The sequence below is a fragment of the Hippopotamus amphibius genome, chromosome 15, assembly GCF_030028045.1.
Source record: "Hippopotamus amphibius kiboko isolate mHipAmp2 chromosome 15, mHipAmp2.hap2, whole genome shotgun sequence".
Lineage (NCBI taxonomy): Eukaryota > Metazoa > Chordata > Mammalia > Artiodactyla > Hippopotamidae > Hippopotamus > Hippopotamus amphibius.
In genome coordinates this window covers 13,109,837-13,133,297 of record NC_080200.1, presented here as the reverse complement: position 1 = coordinate 13,133,297, position 23,461 = coordinate 13,109,837, and the positions used below count along the sequence as shown (strand labels likewise).

Below are 23,461 nucleotides of genomic sequence, written 5' to 3'. Positions count from 1 at the left end.
ATACAAATTTGGGGAGGACACAGCTCAGCCCATAACAACTGTCTGGGCTGAATCGTCTAGGTGAATTACAGACGTCACAATGTGATTGCATGTGCCTTGGGGAGAACCTGGCTTAGATGGCAGATGATTTATCTTCCCCTAATGGCCCCCACGGTCTCACCTGGGAGCATTTGCATTGGCTGTTCCTCTGCCAGGAATGCCAACCACCACTCCACTGGGTGGACTTTTATTCTTCTTTCAACATAGCTCAGCTTTTGCCTCCTCCATGAAGACTCCCAGGACTGCCATTTCCATCTCAGCACCAGAGTCAGGCCCTCCCTCCTCTGTGCTCCTCCAGCATCCTGAACGTACTTTATCCTGGCATTTAATGTGTTCTATCTGTTCACTGACATGTCCTTGTCTCCCCCACCATATCTTAAGGGTGAAAACCATGAATTCTTTCTCTGTGTAGTCACCTTCACCAGCACAGTAACAGAGAACAGTAACAAATATTCATTGAATTAAATCCACGTTTAGGTTGAGGACTCAACATTCCTAAAGAGAGAAAAGAATCCATTGATGGATGCATGACAAGCTCATAAAGGGACACTTTTCTGTCCTTCACGTCCTGCCATGGACTGGATCATTTGATGGGCGGAGGCGGGGGTCAGCCTGTGCCCTGTAGGATGTTGAGCAGCATCCCTGGCCTTTATCCGCTAGATGCCAGCAGCAAGCCCCCAGTCGTGACAACCAAAAATTCCTCCAGACGTTGCCCAATGTCAACGAAGGTGGGAGGGGGCAGAATAGCCCCCAGCTGAGAACCCCTGATCTAGAGCAACCTTGTAATTTATCTCCAAATGGTAGATAATTTTAATATCAGAAGGGGGTCCTATTAGATTACACCAAGACACCAGGTGCGAACCAGGACTGTTTTAGGTACAACCACATGACCCCTCTCCCTGTAAGCAATCTCAGAGAACAAACCCAGGCCACAGACACCAACCTCGGAGACCTCGACAGCCACTCCTCCCTTCTCTGCTTATGATTTGCTCTCACACCGGAATATTTCGGCTCATAAACAAGCAGTTTCCAAGCAGATCGGGGGATATATCACCCGCTGATGTTTCGTTCTGATGAATGGAAACTGCCATGAAGTCAGAAAAGCAGACGTGAATCTCCTACTTCTCATCCTTCGCGTGAGGCTAGAGACACCTGGTTAGAGAAACCTGCTGAGGGGTTTATTCCAGTCGGATGAACCACGCAGCTAGTAAGTGGCGAAGCTGGGATCTGAATCCAGAAACCTGGTTCTTGTCCCAGGGTCCTTAACGACTCACTATATATGTCCTCTTTGTCGTGTGGACTTCTCACCAGCTACAATAATAAATATTTATTGACATGGGAATAAGTTCACTAACATATTATCACGTATATATGTATATGTGTGTATATACGTTATATGCTAGGTCTGCCATAAAATACCAGACTGGGTGGCTTAAACAAGACAAATTTATTTTCTTACAGTTCTGGAGGCTGGAATTCCAAGATGAAGGGGTTGGCAGGGTTGGTTTCTCCTGAGGCCTCTCTCCTTGGCTTGAAGATGGCGACCTTCTCACTGTGTCCTCACGTGGTCTTTTCTCTGTGTGTGTGCATCCCTGGTCTCTCTTCATGTGTCCAAATTTCCTCTTGTAAAGACACCAGGCAGATTGGATTAGGGCCCATCCTAACAGTCTCATTTTAACTTCAGCACCTCTTTGAAAGCGCTATCTTCAAACACAGTCACATTCTGAAGTACCATTAGGACGTCAATATACAGATTTGGGGGAGGAACACAATTCAGTCTTTAACACTATTGACATATGTCGTGTGCATGTCCTCATATGTAATAAAAATATAAATATATGATATAACTATATCAGGTACCTGTATTTTTTAGCCTATCAAAGTATGTTAAATTATGCCATTCCCTTGTTTAAAACCCTCCAAGAGTTTTCCACTGGCTTAAAATAAAAGCAAAGTCCTCCCCAAGGCTCATAAGGCCCTGTAAGGTCAGCCCCCATCATGCCCTCCCCTCCTGACACTGTTCCCCTCACTCACTCTGCTTCAGCTACACTGGCTCCTTGCTGTTTCCTGGGCAAGTGGGCACAGTCATGTCTCTGGGATTTTCTTCCCTGCTATTTTCTCCTCCTAGAGCACTCTTCTCTCAAATGCCCTCCCTCCACCCTGCTGTCTGAAAACTGTCTAAAATAGCAACCCCCATCTCTCGCTGTCCCCTTAACTTTGCTTAATTTTCTCCACAGGATTGAGCAGTCTCTGATATATACCTTTGTTGCAGGAAGGGGGACCCCTTCCAGGGCATGAGAGCGGGCTCTTGTCTAACACTCAGAAATGAACTGTTTGAGGAGACATACGTGCTGACACACTTTATTGGAAAGGGGCACCCAGGCAGAGAGCAAGGGGAGAACTGCTCTGCCACTTGGCTCATGGTGCCAGGTTTTATGGTAATGGGGTTAGTTTCCGGGTTGTCTCTGGCCAATCATCTTGCTTGGCCCATAGTCTGAGTCAGGGTCCTTCCTGGGGGCACGAGCATCTCTCAGCCAAGATGGATTCTAGTGCAAAGGATTCTGGGAGACTGGTCGTCTCCTCCCTCTTTGGGCCCCTCCCAAATTCTCCTGGTTAGTAGCACCGTGTTCTTTATCAGGACCTCCTGTTGTGAGACAACTCTCACAAGTGCTTAGCATCCCGCCTGCCCAAGCCGGGTGGTTTCAGTCAATGGTTTCAGTCAACAGTTCCCTAATGCCTTTATTTATTTGTTTATATTTGTCTGTCTGCTGTGCCAGAAAGTAAGGTCCATAAGAGGAGAAACTCAGTTTATTTTGTCTCCCACTGTATCCCCAGAATAATGTCTGGAACATAGTAGGCATTTCACTAAAAAAAAAGTGACTAAATATACATAGGTAATGATTTCCATATATATTATCTAGATCTAGATCTGATTTACACATATATAACATAGAGAGAGAAAGGAAATGATTAGATACAAACATTATAGAGATAGAGATACTTGTAACCCAACTATAAATGGATTTCCTTGAGTCCTGCCTCAATATCATGTTTCTTGCAAAAGAAACACAAAAGCAATTCTATTTTTTATACATGTTTATTGGAGTATAATTGCTTTACAGTGTTGTGCTAGTTTCTGCTGTACAACAAAGTGAATCAGCTGTATTTATACATATATCCCCATATCTCCTCCCTCTTGAGCCTCCCTATCCCACCCCCCAGATCATCACCAAGCACCAAGCTGATCTCCCCATGCTCTGCAGCAGCTTTCCACTAACATCTATTTTACATTTGGTAGTGTGTAAATGTCAACGCTACGCTAAAAGTCTTGAAAAACAAGTTAATCATTACTGAAGTTCCTTCAAGAGGCAGCAGAGGAAGTGGAATGATGTCACACAAGACTTACCCAATTTCCTTTGACAGCTGTCCCTTGGTTTCCAAGAGGGATTGGTTCCTGAACCCCCACAGACACCAAAATCCAGAAATGCTCAAGTTCCTTATATAAAATGGTGTAGTATTTGCACATAACCTACACACTTCCTCCCATATACTTTGTCATCTCTAAATTATTTGTAACACCTAATACAATGTAAAGGCTATGTCAGTAGTTGCAAATACAATGCAAATGTTATGTCAATAGTTGCAGGTGCAAGGCAATTTCAAGTTTTGCTTTCTGGAACTTTCTGGAATTTTTTTAAAATATTTTCGATCTTTGGTGGGTCGAATCTGTGGATACAGAACCGGCATATACAGAGGGCCAAATGTACTTTCTTTTTCCTCTTTATGGCTGACCCAGTCTCTTTCCTCTGTTTCTCCCTTGAAATTCCATCTGCCTCTTCTTTGCCCCTCCTCCCAACTTTTATATCATTTTCTCTTAAGGGTAGATTTATGTCCTTTCTTATGTAAATCAGTTAGCCCTCTTTTAGTTTTTGCAGTTTCTCTTGTCCCCCAAGTTTTACCTACCCTATTCAGTATTAAAAAAGGGTTCAGGGCCACAAACACAAAGTTTGCCTCAGAATGTGAGAAGAAACACTGTGAAAATCTTTATTTTGACCCTCATATATGTGAATAAGTGTGTGTACATATGTGTATACATAGATATGTGTTGGTGTGTGTACGTATTTTCAAAAAGGTAAATAATGGTTCTCAGGCAAATATAAATGAAGGCACATCAAAGATCATATTCAACTCATTGATTAATGAGGGAACCAGTAAAATGTTAAGACAAGCTCAAAGGCAATTTGAAGAGCAGATATACATGCACACAAACAGATTCACATAGGGGAAAGTCACAAACACTGAAATCGTATGCAAAAACCGGTTAATATAGGGCAATACAATGCAATTCTTAGAATTATATTTTCTGTAACAGAAAACAACTACATATCTACCAGACAAATGCATTTGTGTATCGAGAAAGAACCATTTCCACTACTATCATTTTTCTACATGTTACCTTCTGTGCCTACAGTGTTGTCAAATTGCTTGGCAATAGAAAGTCAATAAAAGGTGCAACACCCCATAGAACCAGATAATCCTCGCTACTCAGCTTTCCCTAGAAGGCAATTCAGTCATATCTTTTGCCCATTAACAAATCTTGGACATGAGGGTATATTTGGATACAGATATACGTACCTAGAAAAAAATCCAGAACTCCAAGAGTGGTTATCTCTGAGTGTGGGTTTTATACAGATTTCATTTCTTTTTTCTCTCTGATCAAAATTGCATTATTTGTTTTTACAAGAAATAAATTGTGGCATGGCAAATAATGTGATGCTCTACAGTAATTGCAATCAATAAACCAAATATATATGTATTTATGTGACTAAATCTTGAAAATATTACCTAGAGTGGCAGAAGAAAGTTGCATAAGAATACCCAATGTGTTAATTCAAAAAGATACATGTACCACAGTGTTCATTGCAGCACTATTTACAATAGCCAGGACATGGAAGCTACCTAAATGTCCATCAACAGAGGAATGGATAAAGCAGATGTGGTATATGTATACAATGGAATATTACCCAGCCATAAAAAGGAATGAAATTGAGTTTATTTGTAGGGAGGTGGATAGACCTAGAGACTCACACAGAGCAAAGTAAGCCAGAAAGAGAAAAACAAATACCTTATGCTAACTCATAGATGTGGAATCTAAAAAAAAAAATGGTACTGATGAACCCAGTAACAGGGCAAGAATAAAGATGCAGATGTAGAGAACGGACTTGAGGACACGGGTGGGGGGCGAAGGAAGCTGGGACGAAGCGAGAGAGTAGCATTAACATATATACACTACCAAATGTAAAATAGATAGCTAGTGGGAAGCTGCTGCATAGCACAGGGAGATCAGCTTGGTGCTTTGTGATGACCTAGAGGGGTGGGATGGGGAGGGTGGGAGGGAGGCTCAAAAGGGAAGGGGATATGGGGATATAAGTATTTATACAGCTGATTCACTTTGTTGTACAGCAGAAACTAACACAGCATTGTAAAGCAATTATACTCCAATAAAGATCTGGAAAAAAAAAAAAGAATCCCCAGTGTAGGATACCATTTATGTGAATTTCAAAACACAGAAAACAATACTGTATATTGTAAAGGAAGCATACATATGTGGTAAAATTACAAGTGTATTCATAGAAAGGCCACACTTCCACTTCAAGTCTGTGGTTATTGCTTAAGAAGGAAGAAAGAGAATGAAATAATAGTGGGATCTTTAGCCATATTTAAAACACTTTACTTCTTAAAAAAAAAAAAAACAATAACTCTGAAGCCAATACCACAAAACTGCAATATATGTTCAATCTGAGTGTAAATGTCAGTTATGTCTTTTTTATAGTTTTCTGAGTGTTTGAAAGATAAGCTAAAATTTTTTAGAAAATAAAAGATGTTTTAAAAGAATTCATCATTTACCAAATGCTTGGCACTATTCTAGGAGCCTGTGGTTTCCAAATGAAGTATCCTGTGTTAGTTACTCAATAAGTTTAGTGCTTGTTAGAAAAATAGGATTAATCCACAGGAAATAATTAGTGGACAGTTGAATGCTCATTGGCATAGCAAGGGCTGCACTTGAAATATGAATTTAGAGGAAGAAGCATCAAACTGCCTGAGGATCTAGGGAGGACTCCCCAGACCAGAGGCTGGGCTGGAGCTGGGTCTTTGAGGAGTTGTAAATATTTGGGTAGGAAGAGCATGAAAGGAAATGTAAACTTCCTAGGTACACCTGAGCACACCTGGGGCAGTCATGGGAGCCTGGCAGTTGTGGAGTGGGAAAAGGGGACAGAAGGAATGTGGCACTTTTTAAGACTTCATTGTTCTGTTTCCTTAGGTCCCAGTGCAGTTGCCTTTGTTTCATACTCCTCCCTTGGAAACGTCATAAATGCAAAATTTTTTGAAAAGATGAATGAGACAGATCAAGTTTACCTGAACTCCCAAGTAGTGAGTGCTGCTATTGGACCCAAAAGGAACATACCTCTCTCCAAGCCTGTGATTCTAAGTTTTCAGCACGTGAAGGTGGGTCAAGTCTGCAATTTGTACTTGCTTGGATTTCATGGATGTTAGACCAAACAATTTTCAAGTACTCCCAAGTCAGTGACTCTGGACCTGCACTGTCTAATATCATAGCCAGTAGCCAACTGTAGTTGTTGAGCATTTGAAATATGGTGAGTCTGAATTGAGATTTAGAAGACTTAGTATTTCCGGGTTTAGATGTAGTATTTCCAGGCTTTGAAGACTTAGTAACGAAAACAATGTGTTAAGCATCGCAATAATTTTATACTAATCACATGTATTGATTTACATTGACATACTAAGAGATACTGTTTTGAATATAGTGGGTTAAATAAAATATTTTATTAAAATTAATTTGATCTGTTTCTTTTCCTTTTTTTAATCTGGTAGTAAAAATTTTCAAATTACATACGTGACACATGCTATTTTTCTTGGGCAGCGTCATTCTAGTGCATAGAATTATTTTAGTTGTAGTTCCCTCCTACATCTGTGAAATTTGAACGGAGATATAGTATTTATTCTTGCACAGAAGCCTGGAATTAATTATTAAGACCACATAATTCAGAAGAAAAACTTTTATATAATCCATTGCCTTTTCCCATTCTCTGCCCAAACTCTGAAAAGCGGGAGGGTTAATAGCCAGACACAGCCAACTCTGTTTAGAAAGTAAGAGTTGAAAGAAATCCTGCCATTTTTTGACAATACGGATGGACTTTGAGGGCGCTATGGCTAAGTGAAATAAGTCAGACAGAGAAAGACAAATACTGAATGATCTCATAGGTATGTGGAATCTGAAAAAACAAACTCATAGAAACAAAGCACAGACTGGTGGTTGCCAGGGATGGAAGGCAGGAGAAAGAGGTAATCATGATGCTCGTTTACTCTGCTGCTCCTGGACGCGATCGGCCTCCTCCTGCACTGCAGCCTCTACACTCAGATCTGTGGGTCCCTCACCCCTTTATGCCTCATCCTGATGCTGTCGTGGAGGATGTCCTGTTACCTCTGCAGACTCCTCGCCCCCACCTCCCTTTCCCTAGCCCATCTTTCCTTTTCATGCTTATCCCTAGTCAACATGCTTATACTTCATGTATCTAGCCTACTGTTTTTTATATATATAATTACTTACAAATTAACTTATTGTTAACATATCCACATATGTTATATTTCTGTTTTCTTCACAAGAATTTAATCTCCATTAAAAAAAAAAGTAGTCATCATCAAAGATTACAAACTTCCAGTTGTAAGACGATTAAGTTCTGGGGATGTAATGGAAAGAGTAGTGACCCTAGTTAACTCTAGTTAACACTACTATATTGTATATTTGAAAGTTTCTAAGAGAGTATCTTTTAAAAGTTCTCACCACAAAATAAAAATTGTAACTATGCGAAGTGATGGATGTTAACTTACCTTGTTGCAATAATCATTTTGCAATGTATATCAAATCATTACATCATAAACCTTAAACTTACAATGTTATAGGTCAATATGAAAACAATGTTAAAATGACAATGTTATGTGTCAATTAAATATAATGTTATATATCAATTAAATCTCAAAAAGGCTGGAAAAAATAAATCAAAATTTTTTTAATTTTAAGAAAATAAGAATTAAGTGGGGGAAAGTGAGGAAAGGTAGAGTTTCTCCATCTAAAACATAAAATCTAGAAATGGATTTTTTAATAAATATAGCATGGGGCAGTGGAGCAAGATATCTGGGGATGGTCCAGCGGACTATCGAAGGAGATACAGACTCCAAACAGGAGAGCATCCAACTCACCTCCTTGGTCCAATCAAGTGATGCTATGGACATCCTTGGGACAAAAAAAGAGAGAGCTGGAAAACTAACTTTATTCCCTCTCCTGTTGATGTTTCTTCCCTACACTACCCCTGTCATCACCCAAGCAATTATTGTGTTGTAAGAGGCCAGGGCAGAACTGATGTGAAGAGATCACATCAATTCGGTGAGCCTTATACTCTTTTTTATTTGACTCCCATGGTGGAGGATAAAGTCTTAACACCAATGACATCTTGTAAAATCCTGGCTCCCAGAGAGAGATGGGTTTGTTTTCTGTTACGTGGAATCCCAATAGAGTTGGGACTACGTGGGCAGGTTCCTGGTGGTCATTCTCTTCACTTAAAACAGAAATCATCTGATGTCTCCTAACCTATGGTGTCACCTCTTTGCACCCCACCAGCATATACTGACACTCAGAGTTTTCCCTCCCAAATAAGGACATGATGAGCCTGTTCTATTTTCAGATGAAGCCCAAAATCAAAAAGGTCTTCTGCGTCTACTGGAAAGACACAAAGGAGGGCAGCCGCTGGTCCACCGATGGCTGTGACCTGAAAGAAACAAACGAGACTCACACTATATGCAGTTCCACTCACCTGTCCAGTTTTGCTGTCCTCATGGCCTTCCACAACCAGGTATGATATAAACATTGAATTCCTCCAGCTAATCCTCAAAAGAGGCCCTGCTAGGTGGCCATACATGCTATAAAGAAAATTTTAAAAGAGCAACTGTCTGGAGTGATTGCAGAGGTGTGCTGCTTTAGATAGAGTGGTCGGAGGAGAATTAACTATTGAAGCTGAAATTTGAATATTGTCAGTAGTGTTAGAATGTGGATGAATCTCAAAAATATCATGCTGAGCGAAAGACGCTAGACACCAAGGACCACATATTGTAGGATTCCATTTATATGAAATGTACAGAATAGGTGGGTGGAGGCAGCAGGGATGGTGAGAGAAGGTCAGACTGGACACATATCCTAGAGGTGGGGTCAGAGGACTTACTGATGACATAGGCTAGGTGACAGCACACAGGAAGTCCTGCACCCCTCCCCTCCTTGCAGAGATGGAGGTGGCCTGCCTATGTTTGGGATGCCACATTCCAAGGAGTAGGGAGTATAATCCCAGAGCAGGAAAGTGTGACTGTGATCTCCTCTCTGCTGGGTCCCAGAAGGAGGATCCCGCACTGACTGTGATCACCTACGTGGGGCTGAGCCTCTCTCTGCTGTGCCTCCTCCTGGCGGCCCTCACCTTCCTGCTGTGCAAAGCCATACAGAACATCAGCACCTCTCTCCACCTGCAGCTCTCTCTCTGCCTCTTCCTGGCTCACCTGCTCTTCCTAACAGCCATCGACAGAACTGAGATCAAGGTACTTATACTGTCCCAGAATACCCTTGCCCTGCCCTGAGTTCATGGAGCCATGCTGCACTGGACACCTTAATAAAATAGCCTTGGGTCCCAGAGGAAGGTTGAGGGAGAGGTGCCAAGGTGAGCAGTGCTGGCGTTGATTATCAGCCACCTTTACTTTCAATGAGCTCAGTCTAATACCAGGTGTTCTGAACTCAATGCCAGTACAAAGGAGAGGTCCCGGAACCATGCTCTACCCTGACAGTCCCTCCTGGTGACACCTTCCCCCTCACCCAGGTGCTGTGTGCCATCATTGCGGGTGCCTTACACTACCTCTACCTGGCCTCCTTCACCTGGATGCTGCTGGAGGGCCTGCACCTCTTCCTCACTGCACGCAACCTGACGGTGGTCAACTACTCCAGTGTCAACAGGTTCATGAAGTGGCTCATGTTCCCAGTGGGCTATGGAGTCCCAGCTGTGATTGTGGCCATTTCTGCAGCATCCAGGCCCCATCTTTATGGAACACCTGATCGGTGAGCTTGACTCTCACCCTGTGCCATGGACAGATTTGAAGGCAGTGTTGATGGTGATGAGTGGGATATTCACATAAAGTGTACTCTACTTTCCCCTTGAGTGTTAAGGGCTCTAACCTCTTTCCCAGTGAGGCAGGGAAGAGGATGTAAAAGTCTCTGGAAGGAGAGAATTTTGCAGTTAGGTCCCAGCTTTATCCCTCCCATAATTTGTGACCTCAAGTCCTTAATTCTCAATCTCCTCATTAGTGAAATGGGGATAATGGTCATCTCCATGGTCCCCCCCTCACAGTACTGGTGTGAAAATTTAACAAGACTGTGCTTGTAAAACATTTAATGTAGCAGTAACACATGGTAGTGAACAATCAAAGCCTTCATTGTCAGCTGACATTTTTAAGAGACGTTGGGAAAGTTCTCTGTTAGGAAAAGGTGTCATTTCATATCCATTTCATGTGATTTCTCTGATCTCTCTGTGTCCCTTTTCCCATTGTTCCCAGCTGCTGGCTCCACCTGCACCAGGAATTCATTTGGGCTTTCCTCGGCCCCGTCTGTGCCATAATCTGTGTGAGTAAATATGTGGCTCTGATGTTCCTGATCTAAGAAGAAGCACCAAACATGGGTGCAAGATAGCATAAGGGACATATATTTTCTCAGTTGTATGGTTTGATTTTTTTCCCCCTGCTACCAGTTCAAACCCATGAGCAGGGAGGTAGGTGTTGTGTACAATTTACAGTGGACACGGTACATTTTAACTTTTTTTCCACACGGTCTGTGTCATTCCTGCAGGTGAATTTTGTATTTTTTCTCTTGGTTCTTTGGATTTTGAAAAGAAAACTTTCCTCCCTCAACAGTGAAGTGTCAACCATCCAGAATATAAGGTAAGAGGAGGCAAGTGGTATTTTCTAACCCCCTTTTCCTATACTCACTTCCTACTGGTCCCTCCTACATATCCACACAGACGTGCACCCCACAACTAGGCTCTAAGGACTCGCAAGACCACTACCATCTTCCACTGTCGCAGTCAATCAGAAGCTGTATTCACTAGAGTACAGGCTAAATTGCTGTGACCCAAAAAAAGGGAGTGAAATAGAAGTTTATTTCATTCTCGTACCACAGACCAGAGGTGAACAGTCCAGAGCTAAGGGGGAAGCTCTGCTCCACAGAGAGATACAGTGACTCAAGTTCTTTGTACTTTGTTGCCCCAGCGTCCCCTAGGATGTTCTCTTTATCAGTATCCCATCTGGTGGGAAGGAGTTAACATGGAAGTTGCAAATTCCACATTTGCTCATATTCCCATTGGCTAGACCTTGGTCACAGGGTGACACCTAGCTGAAAGGGAAGTGGGGAAATGTAGTCTAACTGGGTAGCCATGTGTCCTTGATAAATCTCAAAGAGGGAAAAGATCTAACACTAAAAGGAAAAAGAGGAGAGTGGGAGAAAACAGTTTTTGCCACACAACATGAGAGGCAATAGGTTTGGGAAGGATTTAGGTTAAAATATATTTTGTATAATAATATTTCAAAAAATTGGGGACTCCAGGTATTTCTTTTATTTTGCAGCATCCATCTTATGTTTTAGAATTAGGGATATATAGATCCATAAGTAGGGTGACCTTACATCTCAGTTTGCCTGGGATGGTCCCAGCTTACGTTTGCTGATGCATTGTAATTATTAATATCATGCCTATTTATTGGAGTATAGTTGATTTACAATGTTGTATTAGTTTCAGGAGTACAGCAAAGTGATTCAGTTATATTTATATATATATATATATATATATATATATATATATATATATATATATATATTTCTTTTTCAGATTCTTTTCCATTATAGGCTATTATGAGATATTGAATATAGTTCCCTGAATAGCACCCCTTTTTGATCTCAAAAGCCTCCCTGTTTGAATAGCAAATTATATGACCCCCCATCTATAAATGTTATATAGAGAGAGAGATTAAAAGCTTTATCTTTACACAGTTTTAGAATGCTTTACGTGTGTATGGTACTAATTTTGTTCTATATACTGTCCTAAATACTTTACGTATGTTAAGGTCTCATTTAATCTTTGCAGCAACCCTATGAAATAGGACTATTATAAAGATTAGCAAACTGACTTACAGAAAATTATGGCATTCCCTGGCGGTGCAATGGTTAGGACTCAGCGCTTTCACTGCTGTGACCTGGGTTTGATCCTTGGTTGGGGAACACAGATCTCCCAAGCCATGTGGCATGGCCAAAAAAAAAGAAAGAAAAAGAAAGAAGGCCAAAGAAACTTGCCCAAGTTCACACAATTAGTGCTGGCTTGGATTTAAACCCAGGCATTCTAGCGCCAGAGTCCTCACCGTTAACAGCTATGCTGTAGGAGTGTTCATGTCCATTACTAGCTTTTTCACATTATCGATTATTACTCCCCTCAGGATGCTGACATTCAAAGCAACAGCTCAGCTCTTCATCCTGGGCTGCACGTGGGGTCTGGGCATCTTGCAGGTGGGCCCAGCTGCCTATGTCATAAGTTACCTCTTCACCATCATCAATAGCCTTCAGGGATTCTTCATTTTCCTGGTCTACTGCCTCCTCAGCCAGCAGGTAAACGTTGACCTCTCTCTTTACTGTTTTAAAGTTAAGAAAAATTCGGAGATATGTAGTTTAATGAACATTCAAATCCACGTTCTCTAAGTTTTCATATGCACTTGTGAGTAGTGTGTAAACAGTCCCTGTATTTTCTCTACTGTGAGATGCTATTGATTGTAAGAAACATAAATTTATTAATGGCTTTCAGAAAGTAAATAATTGCTACGTCAAAGAAATACTATGTTTCTCTTCAACTTTCCCATTTGTAATAGTCATCTATTGCCATGTAACAAACAACCTCAAAAATCTCAATGGCTTAAACACAAATATTTACTTTCCTCATTCTGGAGTCTGCAGGTTGATTGGGGTTCAGCTGATCTTGGCTGGACTCAGCTTGGCTTGGCTCCAGGATGCAGATCATGTTCAGGTCTGCTCTTTGTGACCCTGAGGCTTGGAATAAAGGGGAGCATCTCCCTAACATAAGTTCTTCTCATAACAATGGCAACATCGCAAGAAGGCAAGCCCTATGGAACAAGGCCATTTCAAGGTGATTCTGTCTGCATCACCTCCACCAATATTTCATTGACCAAATAAGGTCCCATGTTCAAGTCCAAAATCAGTGGGAGAAAAACACTCCATTCATCATGAAGCTAAAACAGGATATAATACTACTACAGAGTGAATAACTGAGATCAATAAAGCAATCTACCACATCACTTAACATGAATTCTTAAACACATTTCCATGGTATGGTATAGCCTCTCTACCAATGTTTTAATAGCTCTATAATGAAATTACACAGTAGGATAGTTTTTCCAACATTTTATCATGAACATTTTCAAATATAAGAAAGAATTTTGTGGTGAACACACACATACCAATCACCTAGATTCTGTAAGTAACATTGTGCTATGTTTGCTTAATCACTTATCTGGAGCTTCCCTAGTGGCACAGTGGTTGGGAGTCCACCTGCCAGTGCAGGGGACACAAGTTCAATCCCTGAGCTGGGAAGATCCCACATGCCGCAGAGCAGCTGAGCCACAACTACTGGGCCTGTGCTCTGGAGCCCGAGAGCTGCAACTGATGAAGCCCACATGCCTAGAGCCTGTGCTCTGCAACAGGAGAGGCCACCACCGTGAGAGACCCATGCACTGCAGCATAGAGTGGTGCCCGCTCTCCGTAGCTGGGGAAAGCCTTTGTGCAGCCATGAAGACCCAACGCAGCCAATTAATTAATTAATTTTTTTAAATCACTTATCTGTCCTTATACCTACTCTTCTATCCATCCACCCATCCATCCATCTACATGTACAGCCAAAGAAAACTATAAGCAACTCTTCTTGGTGGATGCATGCACCTAAGTGAGCACAAGGCACAAGACTTATTTGTACTCTTCCCCCAGTTCATCTCAGTTCCTGAGGCATCTCACACTGTGAGCTTCCAGTTTTTCAAGATACATATTTTGTATTCACTATGGCTACTAAACACAAGTCAATTCATGTGTCTGCAGCTGAACAAAAGAAACAGCATATGTCTGCCACTTGGGAAATACTGGCTGCTTTGGGCTTGTTGAGATAAGCTTCTAAGATGGTTCCTTACTAAGGGGCACTCAGGGGTAACACAGACAGCATGCTGCTGCTAGAATTGAACCCCAGGCAAGATGCTACCCTACAGTATACTATTGAACCATGTTGACATACTTCCACTTAGATTTAGTTAAGTTACACGTATCTATAGAACAGGATCCTATGCAACTATTAAATATAATGTAAAAGATTAAAACCCCAATGAAACTGGGACCCACATGGTCCAGGCCAGAGGTACAATGGCCAAATAAAGATATTCCAGCAACCAGGAGAAATACAAAATCACCCAAGTTCTTTATTTGTACTTCTCAAATACCATGAAGAAGATACATAGTCCAGCTGAGCTTTGTTGAGCTCAGCCACTAAGATTTCAAGGTTGTTTGTTACTGCAGCAAAATGTGTCCTGACTGATACTCTTTCTTTCCTGATACTCTTCTTCCTCTTCCTCTTCCTCCTCCCCCTCCTTTTCCTCTTCCTCCTCCTTCCCCTCCCTCCTCTCCTCCTCTTCCTCCCTCTTCTCTCCCTCTCCCTCTGCATCTACATGCCCAAATAACCAAACTGAGAAAGGAAGAACAGCTCCTCCAAGGATAAAGGAGAGGAAGAAACTGAGCTGACAGAGCAGACATTCCCTGGAGAACAAAGGATGAGCCTAGGCTTAAACCAGTCAAATGTTAATTTTTGTCCAGGCACAAGAATGTTTTATGACTGGGAGGATATTCAAAATATATTAGTGAATATATGTGGAATCTGAAATATGATACAAATGAACTTATTTACAAAACAGAAACAGACATAAAAAATAAAGGTATGGTTACCAAAGGGGAACAATAAGAGAGGGAGGGGGGGAATTCCCTGGCAGTCTAGGACTCCATGCTTTCCCTGCTGAGAGTAAGGGTTCAATCCCTGGTCAGGGAACTAAGATCCCACAGGTCTCACAGTGCAGCAGAAAAAAAAGAGAGCGGGAGAGAGAGAAAGGGGGAGGGAGGGATAAAATAGGAGTTTGAGATTAGCAGACACAAACTAATATATAAAATAGACAACAAAGACCTACTGTATAGCACAGGGAACTATATTCAATACCTTGTAATAAACCATATTGGAAAAGAATATGAAAAAGAATACATATACATATGTATAACTGAATCACTTAGCTGTACAGCAGAAACTAACACATTAGAAATTGACTATACATCAATAAAATTAATAAATAATATTTTTTAATTTTTAAAAAATATATTAGTTATACAAGCAGCTCATGAAGCTTAATACCAAAAAAGCAAATAACCCAATCCACAAATGGGCAGAAGACCTAAATAGACATTTCTCCAAAGAAGACATACAGATGGCCAACAAACACATGAAAAGATGCTCAACATCACTAATCATCAGAGAAATGCAACTCAAAGCCACAATGAGGTATCACCTCACACCTATCAGAATGGCCATCATCACAAAATCTGGAAACAACAAATGTTAGAGAGGGTGTGGAGAAAAGGGAACTCTCCTGCACTGTTGGTGGGACTGTAAGTTGGTACAGCCACTATGGAAAACAATTTGGAGGTTCCTTAAAAAACTACAAATAGAACTACCATATGATCCAGTAATCCCACTCCTGGGCATATACCCAAAGAAAACCATAATTCCAAAAGAAACTTGTACCATAATGTTTATTGCAGCACTATTTACAATAGCCAGGACATGGAAGCAACCGAAATGCCCATCAACAAATGAATGGATACAGAAGATGTGGCACATATATACAATGGAATATTACTCAGCTATAAAAAGGGATGAGATGGAGCTATATGTAATGAGGTGGATAGAACTACAGTCTGTCATACAGAGTGAAGTAAGTCAGAAAGAGAAAGACAAATATTGTATGCTAACTCACATATACGGAATCTAAAAATGGTACTGATGAACTCAGTGACAAGAACAAGGACGCAGATACAGAGAAAGGACTGGAGAACTCGAGGTTTGGGAGGGGGCAGGGGGTGAAGGGGAAGCTGAGACGAAGCGAGAGAGTAGCACAGACATATATATACTACCAACTGTAAAATAGATAGTCAGTGGGAAGTTGTATAACAAAGGGAGTCCAACTCGAGGATGGAAGATGCCTTAGAGGACTGGGAGCGGGAGGGTGGGGGGGACTCGAAAGGCGGGGAGTCAAGGAAGGGAGGGAATACGGGGATATGTGTATAAAAACAGATGATTGAACTTGGTGTACCCCAAAAAAAATAATAAATAAATAAATAAATAAATAAATAAATAATTTTTAAAAAATAATAATAAAATAAAAAATATATATTAGTGAAAAAGCAAGTTTCAAAACAGCTCCAGAAGGGTTCCATTTTGTTTATATAATGTCTATAAATATTCATTGTTTATGTTGTTGTTATATATTTATTTATGTGTGGTTAACAGCGTATGTGGAAAAGCACCAATTATTCTCAAGCAATTTTGCCACCCTTGGGGGGAGACATTTATTAGTGTCTGGGGACATTTTTGATTGTCACAACTAGGGGGAGGGGTACTACTGGCATTTAGTGGGTAGAGGTCAGAGATATTGCTAAACATCCTACAGTGCGCAAGATAGCCCCCACTACAAAGGATGACCCAATTCAAAATGTCAGTAGTGCTAAAGTTGGAAACCTTGGTGTAGCAGATGCTGTTGATGGCCCTCTCTTATCCCTTTGGCATCCTATTCTACATGCCCCAGGTTGCTTATTGTAAACACCTGTGACTCCATGCCTGTGGGCTTCTTACTGCCCACAGGACATGCCTAGTTCATACACAGGGGATTCCGGAGAGTAATGGCCCTTGAGAGCAGTCATCAACCAATGACTGATGAGAGCTGGTAGACAGATGCCCCAGCTCCCTTTTCCCTGAGGTGGGATGACTAAGGTGTGTCCTCTGTTGTCTCCAGAGCCCCCCAATGGCACTGAACCCCAGCTGTCCACAGCAGAAAGGAGTATGCATCCTTTATTAGCTGCCTTCCCTTCCCTATCTCAGTTCCCCACTGATCTACTGGTATTTCCTGGGATCACCCTTCAAATGAACTCTTTACACTTGAACGCTTGTCTCAGGGTCTGCCTCTGGGGGACCCCAAACCAAGACACATGGAAGGATACCACCAAAATACGGTCAGTGATTTTTCGCTAGATTGAGGAACTGCGTGTGACTTCTATTTTCTTCTTTGGAATATGCATATTTTGTTAATTTTCTACAACAAATGAAAAAATTATTGTGATAAAGTATACATAACAAAATTTATCATTTTTACCATGTTTAAGCACACAGATCAGTGGCATTAAGCACGTTCACATTGTCGTGCAACCATCACCACCATCCATTCTAGAACTTTTTTTTATCATTCCAAACTGTAACCCTTAAACAATAAGGCCCCATTCTCCCCTGCCAAGCCCCTGGTAACCACTATTCTACTTTTTGTCTCAATTAATTTGACTATTATAAGGATCTCATTCATGTGGAATCATACGATATTTGTCCTATTGTGTCTGGTTCATGTATTTCATTCAAAGCAGTGCCTTCCAGCTTCACCCATGGTATAGCATGCGTCAGAATTTTATTCCTTTTTAAGGCTAAATAACATTCTGTTGTATGCCTATACCACATTTTGCAGGAAAAGCTTTTACATAATGTCTCTATCCTTTTCCTAACTCACTGACTTTTCTCTTCTCCATTGTTAACAAAAACAATCCTGGTATTTCCTTTGATGTTCCAGGTCCGAAAGTGGTTTGGTGAGATCATCAAATCTAAATCTGAGTCTGAGACTCATACACTTTCCAGCAGATTTGGTCCTGACTCAAAACCCAGTGAGGTAAGAAGACTTGTGACTTATTCTAAGGTTTCACCCCTTGACACCCCAAACTTCCTCTCCTTGTCTTAGTACAAGCTCCCATTCTTGCAGGGTATGGAGAAGAGTTCTTTTCCTGCTAACCTGGTTTGCATTCCTCATTCCCAACATATTGTTTCCCAGTGACTCCTTCTTGCCCAATAACAGTGCTTAAGCTGGCTGTTGTACATATTCTTGTCATTCAAAGTGCGGCCAAAACATCACCAGCACCACTACCATCTAACGTAGACTACTTTAGGGAGAAATAATCATAGACATAGCAGAGTGGTGAGCATTGCCTGAAATCTCACTGTCTCAAAGAGAGGTGGACTTGAGCCCCATGGAGTTAGTGGATGCCACAGAAAGGGATCCAGGAGAGGAACCCCACCCCAGATGCTCTACATAATTATAGAGAAGTGCATGTGATTATGGGACCTTCCTGGGAGAGGAAATGGTCCTGTTAGAAAGGGAACCTTTCTGCAACTAGGTTGCTGGTTTTCGTCTGTTCTTCCATTGAGCTAACTCAGGATCAGTGACACCAAGGAATAAGCTCCCAGCACTGTCTGAGACTTCTCTCCACAGTTGTCCCCTAATTGCTCTTTTAGAGAAGTGAGAGAACATACCTGTAAGGAGGTATGTCACTAGATGAGCCAGATGGACTCCAAAGCCCAAAATCCATAAAAATTCTCCCAATCTCATTTGGTTTTATGCCTCCCATGTACATGCTTACCACATCTGCTAGCCAAAGAGCCTTAGAATGTTATTTTTAAACTAAACAAAAATTGAGAAATTTCTGGTACCTTGTCTTCTACACTTCTTGAGAAAATATGGGATTTTCCTCAGCAGTGGAAGTATTGAGGTCACTGAAGAAACATCTATTCCTTATTGGAGGGAGGGAAGGGGAATTCATTCTAAATCTTTCCAAAAGGACCAAGAGGGAAGTGGAACCAGCTAAAAAGTTTTAGGGCAGTCATGTCAGCTGATTGAAAAATTCTTTTATAAGTATTAAGCTTACTCATTCTCAATAAGAGTAAAATTGTGGTAGGTGCTAACCATTGTCTGCGATCTTGGAAGTGTTTCCCAGATAATCCAAAATAATTAAGCTGCCAGCATGCCAGCTGCTGGTTCTCCACAATGAATAAGAAAACTTTTTATTATTATTATTATTATTATTTTATCATCATCATTATTGCTTAACATTGTAGAAATTGAATGAGTATATCTTTTAAGAGGGAAGCACACATAATATATTTATAATGTATTTTATATATAGCTACATTTAAGAAATATATTTGCTTTAATTAAAAGAATTTCTGAAGCTTTTCTTCTTTTTAGGCACACAGTATGAGTAAAAAGCTTAAAAAAAAAAACCCTTTGTCCTTTATGGACAAATTTGATCTTGGATTAATTTTCTATCTCTGTTCCCCCAGACACTTGATAACATTGGAAAGTCAGTTGTATAACCAAGGAATACTGTCTATGGGAAAAGTCATATGCCTGACTGGACAGGAAATTCTGTGAATGAACCATAAATACCAGGAGGGAAGACATAGCTTTGGACTTCCTACACACAGTGACTCTTATCACTGACTCAGGAACTCCTATCCTCATGGGCTGCTATAGGAGATATTTATTCCTCTGTGGAGCTTGAGGCTTCTAAACCAAGCTGTAGCTTGTGGGGGGCAAAGAGAGTATTTGTTGAGTTCTGCAATACATAAGACACTATAGTAGGCAGTGGATATACAAAAAGCAACAAGATCAAAAAAGTACCTGCCTTCAAGGAGCGTAGAGTCTAGCCTTTCTTTCTTTCTTTCTTTCTTCCTTCCTTCCTTCCTTTCTTTCTTTCTTTCTTTCTTTCTTTCTTTCTTTCTTTCTTTCTTTCTTTCTTTCTTTTTTTAAAGCTCTTTATTGGAGTATAATTGCTTTACACTGTTGTGCCAGTTTCTGTGGTACAACAAAGTGAATCAGCTGTATTTACGCATATTTCCCCATATCCCCTCCCTCCCATGACTCCTTCCCACCCTCCTTATCTCAGCCAAGTCATCACCAATCATCGAGTTTATCTACCTATGTTATGCAGAAACTTCCCACGAGCTACTACTTTACATTTGGTAGTGTATTTACATCAATGCAACTTTCTCACTTCGTCCCAGCTTCCCCTTTGCACCACACCACCCCTACCCTGTGTCCTCGTGTCCGTTCTCTGCATCTGCATCTTTATTCTTGCCCTGTCACTGGGTTCATCAGTACCATTTTTTTTAGATTCCATATATATGAGTTAGCATACAGTATTTGTCTTTCTCTTTCTGGTCTAGCCTTTCTTTATGGACAAAAACCAACATCCAGGGAGCCGAAATTCTAGAGTGGGATACTATACCCAAACTTTTTTTTCAAAAAAAGAATTCTTCATCCTGGATTTTTGAGAAGTCCTCCCACTGTAAGCTAAAGAAGGCCACACTTGTCCTAGGATTCCAAAATGCTAGGATATCATGCCATCCTTGCCTGCTGAATGGAGCTTCCTGGCTTTAAACCACTCCTGCTGTTTCTTTCTGTTTTGTTGTTGTTGTTTGTTCATTTGTTTGTTTGTTTTATCCTTACATCTACCTTTAATCTAAACATCTTGGGTGGGGGGCTGTTTTCCAGGACAAGTGAAGAGAAAATGCTAAAACTAGAACATTCAGTTACTCATGGAAAATCATACATGTGGATCTGGTTGGCATCATGAAGAATGAAGGTGGGCACAAGGAGAATCATTATACATGTCATTCCTGGAGAAGAAATGCTTAACCTTTACCTCCTGAAGTGTTTGTTCTGCAAAATGGGCTCTCAATAAATGTGTGTTCAATTGGATTTCTCTTCACTATGATATGTCCCGTAAATGCTTGTTCCCGGATACCCAAATCATGGCCACTGCAAATATTCTCCGGACTTTTTGTAAATGAAGAAGCCTTTTTCAACTTCTTACTCTCGCATCCTAAACTTGCTCTTTACACTCATCTAGTCTCTCAAACCATCAGCTTCTTCCAAACCATCATCTGTACCTCCTTTCTTATCCAGGCTAAATCTCGTGATCAACCATGTCAAATGATTCTCTCCCATGCTTTCAACACCTTTGCTTCCTTATTCTGATTCCATACCTAGCTGGGAAAACCCAAATCCAGGACTGATCCAATCACGGCAGGCACTGTCTACTCAACAGCCATCACCACCATCACATGTTCCTTATTAACAGAACCCTGATTGTTTTTGTATTTGGGACAGCAATGTATGTGGGTACAAGGGTCAGTTGAGATTGGTCTAAGTCCAGTGATTCCCAACTGAAAGTGATTTATCCCCACCATTAGGGACATTTGGCGATGTCTAGAGACTATTTTGGTTGTCATGACTGGGGCAAATGGGATCCTACTGGCATCTAAGCGATGGATGCCCAGGATGCTGCTAAACATCCTACAATACACAAGACAGGCCCCCCACACACATATACAGCAAAGAATTATCCATCCCTAAATATCAGTAGTGCTGAGGTTGAGAAAACTTGATATAAACTAACCATGACGATCTTATTCCTATTTGCTAGCAAATGATTTAGGATGAGCATTTGGACCAATTCTAGCCACAGAGACACAAGAAACACCTACGGGGACATATATTTTCTCCTTGATAAAAATAAACACAAATTCAAGGAGAGCTTGCCTATTACTTCCTAGACTTAGCTGCTGTCATATAATAATATGAGGCTTGGAGAGAAGATATTATGGAAATACTAAGGATGGAAAAGTGAAAAGATAGAAATAATCTGGGCTTTTATGACATTGTTGGATTGCTGAACCAACCCTTGAACTTTTTCATATGTAAGACAAACTCCTTTTGTTAAGCCACTGGGGTCAGGTACTTGCAGTCCAAAGCATCCTTCCTTACAAACCAACCATGTCTGTTCTCCACTCTCCATCAAGGCAGTGAGATCCCAGAATCACTTAGCTAGGAGCCATTACAAATGTGTGCTTTCTGGTCTAAATAAGGCCTTCTGGGCTACTTGGAACTCACTCTTCCTACCCCTTGTCAACTTCCCCACATGGGGGGTTCCAGTTTTTCAGTTCTTTCTTCAATCTGCATCCTCTTTCTCTATATAAGGTAGAAGACCTTGTCTCCTACTTCACAGAGAAAATAAACATCAGCTGATGGAAACTCCCTCAAACTTCTGACATCCCTTATGAATATACCCATATCCATACTCATCCTTGATTCCTTCCCCCATTGATGTTCATCTCCTCCATTCTTCCACAATGGCACAGGGGTCCCTCCTCTTGTTTAAAACTAACCTCCTTCTCTGTGCTTTGGATCTTGTCCCCTCCTGCCTCTTTGGGGACCTTTCTCCATTGATCACCTCCTCTCTCTCCTGGGTCTTCCACTTCTCTCACAGCCTCACATTCCTCAGTGGCATTTAAATATGCTAAAGATAGGGAGTTCCCTGGTGGCGCAGTGAAAAGATTCTGCAAGCCCAATGCAGGGGTCCTGGGTTCAATCCCTGGTCAGGGAACAAGATCCCATATATATGCTAAGGAGCCTGTGAGCCACAACTAAGGAGGCCACCTGCTGCAACTAAGACCCAGTGCAACCAAATAAATAAATAAATATTTTTTAATATGCTAAAGATGGATAAGCAAACTTTTCCTGTAAAAAGCCAGATATTTTAGACTTTTCAGGCTATATAGTGATAGATAGATAGATAGATAGATTGATTGATAGGTAGGTAGGTAGGTAGGTAGGTAGATAGATAGATAGATAGATGATAGATGATAGAATAGACAGACATAAATACACTTATGTGATATATGTGTAAAGTGATATATGTGTATATCACTTTAAAAATGTGAAAACCATCCCTAGCTCACTGGCCATACAAAAACAGGCTGCAGGAAGGATTTGACATCTCACCCCCAAGCTATAGTTTGCTGGCACCCACAATAGAGATGGAAGGTTCTAGGAAAATGGCCACCTGCACATGTCTCAGTTCCCCTCCACTCTCTACCTTAGTGTGTCTGCCTCTTTGAACCAAAAGTCTGCTGGGACTTGTGGCAGCTGGGTGAGCATGAGAGTGATATCTCTGGGGGAATCGTCAAAGGGAAATCTTGGGTTGAACTGTCTCCTCCATGCACCAGGTGGAAAGTTACAAGATAAGCTGAAGAATGCTCTGAAGAGTCTGACCCACCAGGGTCCACGGATCTCCTGGGATAAGGTC

At 41.2% G+C, this 23,461-nt stretch overlaps 1 protein-coding gene across 1 annotated transcript in view; it reads left to right on the top strand.

The window, feature by feature from the left end:
- Positions 1-20,888, top strand: part of ADGRE3 (adhesion G protein-coupled receptor E3) — a 67,283-nt gene extending 46,395 nt beyond the window's left edge. Inside the window, 9 exon segments of the mRNA XM_057708304.1 lie at positions 6,362-6,546; positions 8,802-8,969; positions 9,502-9,699; positions 9,975-10,210; positions 10,705-10,771; positions 10,994-11,085; positions 12,628-12,796; positions 18,112-18,206; positions 20,849-20,888. Of these exon segments, the coding sequence (XP_057564287.1) occupies positions 6,362-6,546; positions 8,802-8,969; positions 9,502-9,699; positions 9,975-10,210; positions 10,705-10,771; positions 10,994-11,085; positions 12,628-12,796; positions 18,112-18,206; positions 20,849-20,888 (1,250 nt within the window).
- The last annotated feature ends 2,573 nt before the right edge of the window (positions 20,889-23,461 follow it).